This window comes from Diachasma alloeum, unplaced genomic scaffold (genome assembly GCF_001412515.2).
Source record: "Diachasma alloeum isolate Michigan unplaced genomic scaffold, Dall2.0 Dall_scaffold_00198, whole genome shotgun sequence".
Taxonomy (NCBI): domain Eukaryota; kingdom Metazoa; phylum Arthropoda; class Insecta; order Hymenoptera; family Braconidae; genus Diachasma; species Diachasma alloeum.
Genome location: NW_021680363.1, coordinates 697,781 through 707,782, shown reverse-complemented (window position 1 = coordinate 707,782; position 10,002 = coordinate 697,781). Strand labels below are relative to the sequence as shown.

General features: G+C 35.7%; 1 protein-coding gene across 1 annotated transcript in view; it reads left to right on the top strand.

Annotated features, from left to right (window-relative positions):
- The first annotated feature begins 453 nt into the window (after positions 1-453).
- The window catches only part of LOC107048948 (doublesex- and mab-3-related transcription factor A2), a 22,373-nt gene continuing 12,824 nt past the window's right edge, over positions 454-10,002 (top strand). Inside the window, exons 1-2 of the mRNA XM_015272404.1 lie at positions 454-723; positions 3,186-3,486. Coding sequence (XP_015127890.1) covers positions 454-723; positions 3,186-3,486 — 571 coding nt within the window. The remainder of the gene's footprint in view (positions 724-3,185; positions 3,487-10,002) is intronic.

The window sequence follows — 10,002 nt, the reverse complement described above, 5'->3', positions numbered from 1 at the left end:
CTTGTGGTGGATACGCGGGGGAGAATGTGAATGTCCGATGAGATATTTAGCGATGGTGATGCGCAAACACTGACGGAGATAGTTACTATCGCGGCACTCCGTGATCGTTGGTTGGCTGGAGGGCAGGACGAATGAGACATTGCGACATTGCGCGGGTTAAGCTTTGCGCATATGCCTCCCCGCTTTTGAGTTGAGAGTGCAAGGGTTTACCGATTCCGACGGACAAATCCCAATGACAATTTGAATAGTCAGGGAACGTGATACCATCGCGGATTGGATTGAAACATTTCGGGCGGAACGCACAACATCGTCCGGCCGGACAGTCAATTTGTTGCGTTTTTTCAATGTGAAACAGTGACTTCGTGCCGATGATATTGGGAGTATGGTATTCTGTGTTATGCTTTGAGAGTTTTTGGGCTCTTTCCGGTTTCCGTAATTTGTCTGTGATACGTCATGTCGTTACCGCGGGGTGTTGGTCTCGGCGTTGACGTTGGACAGTTGATGCAGCATCAGCAGCAACAGCAGCAGCATCATGTGCTGCCTGCTGCATTCTTTCTACGTGCTAGTGCTGAACGGTATCAGAGGACACCCAAGTGTGCGAGATGTCGGAATCATGGGGTTGTGTCGGCTTTGAAGGGACATAAACGGTACTGTCGGTGGAGGGACTGCGTTTGTGCCAAATGCACGTTGATTGCGGAGAGACAGAGGGTTATGGCTGCACAGGTTTGTTTGCAAAATCATATTTGAATTGGGGTTTACAACTATTGACTTTTTAAAAATAAAACAGCCTCATTTTACTCAATGCACTTTAATTAAAACACATTGTTTACGTTATTTATAATCCAATAATGATTCGTTTACACACGCGGTTCGGGAATGAGCTCGGGAATAATTACGTGACAAAACGTCAAATTCAGGGGAATGCTCTTTCGGGGCTTTTTACGTAAAAAATCGGAAAGGGAACGTCATTTTTAAGGGTTGAAGGGTCTTTTTTAAGTCAAAATCAACAAAGTGTCATCCTCCACCGTTGGAGAGCTCTAATTGACAGATCGCATAATTTTTTGGCGTTAATCTATCATAAGGGTCAGACACAGTTGTGAATTATCATCAAAAAATTTGAAAATTGGCAATTACATTTCTTCTCAGAGGCATTATTTATCAAAATTGTTCAAATAAGATCGGGATAAATTAACGTCATGAAGATAACATTTTGTGTCTGAAATCCTTATTTTTTAAACATTGCTTTTTGATAAATAAATAATGGAAATTGTTTCATCATTTCTCTGGCATGAAATCGATTATTTTATCATAAGTAAGAAAGGTAATCGTAAAAAATAGAATTTTTTTGGGGGAGAATTTCCTAGCGAATTCGGTAGGTTTTTCTGTGAAATTCCTTCGTACAATTCTTACTCCTTACATTTTAGAGTACATCAAACAGCTTATCTTCAGGAGTTTCTTTATTCATTTACTTATTAATACATTTATTTTATTAAAACACGAAGCCAATAATAGCATTCAGAATCTGCAGAGAAAGATATCCATGGCAAGATAAATCAATTAATAAATCAATTAAAAATAGTATTCACACATGAGGTCACACATGAGAAAAAATACCCCAAAAGCGTCAGAAAAATGCCTCCAAAAAATATCCGAAATTAATACACCCGTTTTAGTAATGAAAACAAAAAAAAAACGATCCGTTGGATAGCGTTTCACTCCCCATAATTCATCAAAATAATTTGGAGTATATGTTGCAAGCTCTTGAGCATCAGTGACAAAAGAAAGAGCCGATGGAGCTCCACCTCCCGGCGCAGGGGAATTCCCTCTCGAGTGCCTTACATTCTGTAATTCAAGTCTCCTCTCACTCGGGTACACTGTTGCCGAATAACGCATTTATAAGGGTGGGCAGGTAAAGGTTGAAATATAACTAGCCTATCGTGTCACATTACTGAGCCTCGGCATTTATTTTCTGTATACTTTTCAACCCCTCGTTGTAACCCACCTCTTCAAGTTTTTTTACTCTCCTCTCTTTTCTGCTTCTTTCATCCCCTCGTGCTACATTATGCATCTGTATGTATTCGTCTTACAATTCGTGTTTCCTATTACGAAAAATGACACCAGGTTAGTGATACATGAAGGGCAATGAGGGGTGATGAAATGTTTTCTGAGTTAAATTGAATTATTTTTCGTTTATTAAGCGCTCTCCGCAGTACTTCTGGGTAAAATATGACAATGTGCTTGCGAATTAAATATATCATATAGCACTCAAAAATGTTAAAAAGGTATTTGTAAAAGCAATAACTACTTTTGTGGTTTCGTTCGTGTTTAATTAATTATTCAGATTGCGCCTTATACACAACCTTTACACGGAGAGAAATATTCAATAAAAATTACCAGAAAAAAGACGTAAAAATTACGTTTCGAAACGTAATCTGGGCGCGAAGTAAAATTCAATAAAAAGTGTCAATCGTCACGTAAATTCTACGGTCTGTTTCGTAAAAATTACTCATCCGTCCGACGCCTCACGGCTAGCCATGAGTCACCGTGAGGGGGAGATTTTAACAAATCGTTCCGTAATTTTTCCGGAACTTTTCGTAAAAATTCTTAAACATCCGCGAATTTTCATGTTCTGAGGCATGATAAGTCTTGAAGTTTCTGTTAGATTTTCCAACTTCCAGAAAAATTACGTGACTTTTTCGTATTTTTTCGGTGACAGACCCGCAAATTTACTGAACGTTTCAGATTTATTCTCTTATATTCCTATAGAAATTCACTGAAAACGATTCTCGCTTGCGGATTACGTGAAATGTTCCGTAATTTTTCTTGAATATTTCTCTCCGTATGTGGACGCTACTTTGTCCCATACCCCATACTAACATTTTTTACTTTTTTCTATGAAACATCCATTAACGAAATAACAACGTAAAATTTGACAATCTCCAATAGAATTAGCGCAAAAAAATATATAATTTTTAAATTGAATTAAAATAGAACTCCAATATTGTAGATTTCTTATAGACTTCTAATAGAAATTCAACAAAATCTCTTTAAAAAAGCGCTGGATAATTCTATCAAGTTTTTCCATACGCGTCATTTCGGAGAATAATTTCGAATATAATTCTGAATATTTGAGGAACCTTTTCAGTTGATAAAATTGTCTCCAGTATAAATGTTGCTCGATTCAGGTAGCCCTGAGGAGACAACAGGCACAGGAAGAGAGTGAAGCCAGGGAGCTTGGTCTCCAGCTGCAGTACAATAATGGTGCATGTCCGAGTGGTTCCGTAATGCCGACGTCTTCGTCAGCTGCACCCACTCGGGACAGTCCACCGCCACATCCACATGTATCCAGTCCTGCTGGTCTAGCCATCGCTGCTGCAGCGGCCCAGATTCAGACTCAGTTGCATCAGCAGAATGATTGCGGCTTGCTGAGGATGAGAGTTCCGGATGGGTATTCGTCGCCGGATAAGAACGACGGATCCACCACTGGTGAGTGCACGCACGACAAAATTCCATACAAAACCTTGTGAATTCGATAGAAAACTCCATTGGATTTCTAGGGAAATTTTATTGAAGTTTTTCGCACACTTTTTTTTTTAATAGAAAATGCCGAACAGAAACCATTTTATAAAAAAAAATCACTAGAATTTCGGCTTTCTCTACCACTTTTTCGATTGAGCCATTTTCTATAGGAATTTCTCGACATGAATTATTTAAATTTTCTCTGAACTATTTTTTCGCTTTTCAAAAATTTTTTCTCTTTTTATAAAGAAAATTGAAAATAACAATAATTGCATTAATAATAATTTTTTTATAGAAAATGTCAAACAGAAGCTATTTCATAAAAAGAATCACTAGAATTTCACCTTTCTATAGAACTTTTTTTATTGAGATATTTTCTATAGGAATTTCTCGACATGAATTTTTCAAGTTTTTTCTACTCTATTTTTGTCTCTTTTCATTAAAAAAAAATTGGGATATTTGAGCCGAGGAGTGTCTATAGAAAATATCTCAGTAGAATAAATTGTATTGAAAAATCAAATTCTATTGATTTTTTCTATAGAATATTTTCTATTGAAAAATAACGCGAAGATCAGTTGCGGAGTTCTTCAATAGAATCGAACTAATGCAAAGTTCAATAGAAATCTAATAAAATTATCGCTAGAAAATTCTACTCGATTTCTATTGAATTTTTATTGAAAATTCTATTGAATTTCTATAGGTTTGATCCTATACGACCCACTGCCACATGTATAAGAACATTTCGTAGCGTTTGGTTGGCGTTTGGACATCTTTCGTATGAAAACAAAAATTTATGTAGAAATTTATGTATAGAAATAATTCGTATAGAAATATTCGAATATCATACACGGAAATCCTATAGAATTTCTATACGCAATCCGTGTAGAAAATTTCTATACAATTTTTTCATACGTGAAGATCGAAGACGGAGAATCCATCAATTTTCGATTCTCCTTTTGATTTCAATCATTTGGCATTGCGATATTTATTTATTTGGAGTAGATTACATCTTGCCTGACTCCTCCAGGTGTTGATTAAAGTATTATAAACTCGAATGAGAGCGCTTTGGGGGTCGACACGCGCTCGCCCAAGGCCATTAGTTGCCCAAGAAAAATACTAAGTAGTGCTATAGAATTCGAGGGTGAGCGCGTGTGCTCCTAACAGACCTTTTACCCACATTTAAGTGCATTGAAAGGAGAAAAAAATGATTGTGAAATAAATGCGTATTTCAATGTGTACTAACGATCAACGGTTTTCATTCGAGAAAGTTTTGTTCAAGTGGTGGCACAATGGCGCGCACAGTGACTTACATGACTCCTTGTGACGGGTAGTTTTGTGCTGGACTCTTTTTTACGATTGTTGAGGATTTATGATACTTGGACGTGTGGCCGAAAATCTCCACTCGATTCGCGTGCCGGTTAATTGTTCATTTTATCAATGTTTTTTGCTCTTTTCGGCGGAGAGAACACTGTTAAAAATTTTCCACTGAAATTCCAAGGAATTTTGACATTGAAAATTCAAAATTTCATGAAAAATCCGTGGGAACTGAAAATTTTAGTTTCATTATTCTGAAAAAATTGATGAAAAATGGGGAAAATTCAGACGAATTTCTCTTTAAATTTCAGATTCCTCTCAATTTTCAGAGAATCCTTTAAAAATTCCTGGAATTCCAAGGATTTTAAAGGAATTCCCGGAAAATTCAAGGCAATTGGGCAGTGAAAATACATTTTCACTTGAAAATTCATGTAAATTGTTGAATTTCTAGCTTCCAGCCACTAAAAATTGGGACTTGACCTGAATTTTCAGAGAAATTTGTAATTCCATTGACTTTTTCGTCTTAAATCGAATTCAAGGCCGTTTTTCGGAAAATTCAGCCATATTTTTTCAACAGTGAATGTCGATTTTTGGAGCAGTTGAAAATTACGAGGAAAGAAGCGGCTGTGAGAGATACTTAATTACTTATTCAGGAAATTGTGGATTATGAGTTGAGTGGGGTCATAGAATTTTCTCAGCTGAAATTTTCCACGTTTTTTTCTCTGATTTACTTTAACAAAAGTACTTAGTTTTTGCTGAAGTAATTTATTTACTTTAGCAAAAATGAATGTCTGAACTTCACACGTCTTTTTATAGGCATTTTTCAGACGCTAAAAAACATGTGAGTAAAATGAAAATTTTAATTTCAAATCGTGCAAGCGCTCGGAATTTTTTAACCTGCAAAACTTGACACCTTCATTTGTTTGCAACGAAGCTATTGGGAAATACCCGATAATTTTGAAGCTCTTGGGGTATTACTGCTGAATATTTATTTAGTGATATTCAACTCTACCATTCTTTAATAGTTAACGAATCTCGTTTGGAATAAGTGAATCATTCTACCAGTGCAGAATGTGTGTGAAATTCAGACATTGGTTTTTGCTGCAAAGTTATCACTGTAAGATCGCCTCGATAATTTTCACGTTATACCGAGCCTTATTTAGCTACCGATATCAATTTCCCTCTATTTACAATTAAATTCCCCTCATCCCTCCCCTCAACTTGAAATCTTCCACGACACTATTGTATAGACCCATTCAAAAGCAGTTATAGAAACTTAACTCAAGAAGTTCCACCAGCAGTAATTGAATTTCTCGGGCCAGTGCCTCCGACCCAGGAAAATCTTGGAGAGGAAATGGTACTTGGATGGTTAGTACTTAACTGAATATCAACCACCCACCCTCCCGCTCCCACTCCTTCCTAAATACAGATATATTCGTTTATATTCCGGATGAAATTGTGAGGGTGATGTGGCCACAAGCAAGTGTACAAGTGCTGGCTCGAGTGTGAGTGGGGGCTGGACGTATCCAACTCGAGGAAACTTGGATGATCGCGATCCCCATTATATGTGGACACTCGAGGGCCAAGAAATTTTACTCGCATTCAGATGCCCGGGGAAAATTGTCATGCATACAACCTTGTACGTCACGTGTTGTAGACACGCAGAGAGGAAAACCACTTCAAGGGGAACTCGAGGTCGTCTAACTCTGGACTTTGCTCTTTTAACTCACGATCCCTCGTCCCCAGACCGTTTCTTCTGCAATGTTTGGACGTAACTCTGTGCTAGCATGAATTCATCATATTCTTTGAATGTGCGTTTTATGGATTTTTTAAAATTCAATATTCGACTATTTTTCTTGTTTCAAGAATATCCAAGTACTTTGGGTATTTTTTCTTCAGTGAAATGCTTTTTTACTTTTGTCAAAGCATTTCATTTTTCATTTGACCCCACACGGAGAGAAATATTCAAGAAAAATTACGGAACATTTCACGTAATCCGCAAGCGAGAATCGTTTTCAGTGAATTTCTATAGGAATATAAGAGAATAAATCTGAAACGTTCAGTAAATTTTCGGGTCTGTCACCGAAAAAATACGAAAAAGTCACGTAATTTTTCTGGAAGTTGTCAAATCTAACAGAAACTTGGGTGAGGCGTCGGACGGATGAGTAATTTTTACGGAACAGATCGAAGAATTTACGTGACGATTGACACTTTTTATTGAATTTTACTTCGCTCCCAGATTACGTTTCGAAACGTAATTTTTACGTCTTTTTTCTGGTAATTTTTATTGAATATTTCTCTCCGTGTAAGTTTCCGGATATTTTACAGTGATTTTAGAATTTAAACTTTGCAGATCTGAATTTCAATCTCGATATTGAAGCGTTAAGAAACTGTTAAGGATTAATGATAATTTGCCAGGGTTGGGTGGATCGGGAGCAGGAAGTGAGTGCATGATTGAGTCGGGATGTGAAATAAACGCGAGATTTAAACCGCAAGGCAAATCTATATAATGTCACCAATTAAAGATATTTACACTATTTACACCATAAATGTTACTTAATAATTGTCCACAAATGACACTGATAACTCATTATTTGATTCGATAATTGAAGATGAAATAACCGTGATGATAACGATTGATGAATGATACAATTTTATAGTGATGACCGTGAATACCGAGATGTATACCCTATACGTGATGAATTGATACCGATCCGTGTCTTCCAAAAAACGATGTGAACTCTATGGCTGATGAATCCGTACTCCCGCGAGGGCCGGTCGACCAGAATGGCCTCTCGAACTCTAAACCCGACCTCACCCGATTATTCCTGACTGGCCCATACCGCGAACCAGTCTCAATTGTAAACAGAAACATTTTAGAAATTTGAAAAAAATAGAAAGTTTACTTTTGGAGAATGATTGATGAAATACTTTAAAAAGTGTAATTTTTGAAAATGAGCATTTTCTGTAGATAATGTACAAACAATCAATTCTCCACCATTTCAAGTAAAAAATGTTGACATTTTTAACACTTACTCATTTTTGTGTATTTCTTTATTGAAAAATTAGTTGTATTCTGGAGTATTCAGTGGAATTTCAATTTTTTGGTCCACATGATGATGAAAATTATTAAATAATTTGAAAATTCAAGCAACAATTTCCCTGAATTTTCCCTGAATCAATCCACTGAAAATTCAGTTGGATGTGATGGTCAATTTCTGGAGTAAATTTGAAAATTCTAGAATCATTCCAGATTCCACGAGTCATTAGATCTTAAATTGAATTCCAATTCACAATATTCAGAATTCAAGCGCAACTATTGCTTAATATTCAAAAAATTTCCAACAGTGTAAAAATCATTTGTTCGAAACGTAAAGATTTATTCATATTCAGAATTTTACTAGAAATCGATTTCATGCCTAAAAAAAAGTTTCCGAAAGATTAAACAATTTCAATTATTTATTTATAAATAAGGAATGTTTAAAAAATAATAATTGTGAGCAAAATTTAATTTAAATGACGCTGAATATTCATGATTTTTTTTCAAATTTTTCTCAGAACAATTTAATTGACAAATTTGATGATTGAAAATTGTGAGCCTCAATGGATAGAATTTGCCCCGAAACTCAATTTCCCGTATAAATTTTTCAAATAAGTTCCTTATGAAACCTAGAAAAATTCTGGAACTTATACGTACTTTCAAGCAATTTAATTCATCACTCACTAGTTTTTTTCCAATAGTTAATTATTTTTTTTGGGAGATGGGAAAATTTTCCTGATTGAGAGTGAGGTAACCTCGGCTTCGTTTTTTATAGCTGAAGGGGCTACAAAAACGTTTAAATTTCATTATTTTTTCTCTTGAGGTCGAGATCTAGAAAAAAAAATGACAAAATTCCCAATGATGCAATTTTTTTTCATTTTTTAAGTTTTCACTCGAAACACTTTAAATATCTTGGAATTTCCAAAGGAAACATGGAGACAAATTGATATGCTCATGAGATGTTTCATTATATTTTTTCAAGTTCCTCAGGCCCTTTGATTCAAATAATTTTCGTGGAATAACAAATGAAGGAACGATAAGTTAGTACCGAGTATTTTCTTACGCCGAGATAGATCAAACTTACGGAGACAAGAGTAAAGAGACAAAAAGTTTTGTACGCGACGCCAAGAAACTTTGTCCCAGGCGGCATTTCACCTTCCGCTTCTGGCGTCGACACCAGGAAATTATTTTCACTGTACCGCCACTTTACAATGGATTTTTTTTCTTTAAACCGTTCGAACTGAATTGTCGATTCTTTCTGATTGTATTTAAACAATTTCTGTTCATCATCTGGACTTGAGTGAATAAGATGTGAAACTCAAGTGAATTCAAGTAATTCAAGGATCATTTATACATTTCAAATATTTCAATTATTTTATTAATTTCTTCTTTCTGAAGATTTTTTTATAATTTTTAGAAAAAAAAAATGTATAAAAATAATCAAAAATATTTTCATACACTCAAGGTATTTTTTTTTTAATTTGAAAATATATTCAGCAAATAGTTCGAACTGTTTTAATCACAAGGTATTTTATTGTACTTTATTTTTTCTGAATTCAAATTTTTAGAACACTATAAGAAAGAACGAAATTTATTATAGAAGATTTTTTTTTCAATTAAACTCAAAAATTGATGAAAATAAGGGCAATAACACGTTTTTAAAGTTTTTCCTAAAGAAAAGAATGAAAAAATTCGACTAAATAAATCTATCCACTTATTTAAAAAATTTTAAAAACTGAAAATTCTACAAACAATTTTACCCGAATGGTTTAACCTCCTCGTCACGTACCCACACACTCGGAAACATTATTTGCAAAAGCGAGTCAGAGAAGAAGTGACGACCCCGAGAGATGTGCGAGGGTGCGGAATGAGAGGAATATCCGAGGGATAGAGGCGAACCCGAGGAGGGACCGCCCTGGGTATGTTTACCTAGATGTACTCGGGCGTGCAAACGCCACGAAGGACATGTTTCTTACCGAGTGTTTGTACAAAACTTTTACCGTCGACTCTTTTCAATTTTCTCTCCTATCCTCTGTCCGGTGCATGATAACGATGAGGATGAGGATGATCTCGGGGAAACCCAAGTAATTCGAATGAGAAATACAACTCCCCTCTCACCGCCCCCCCCC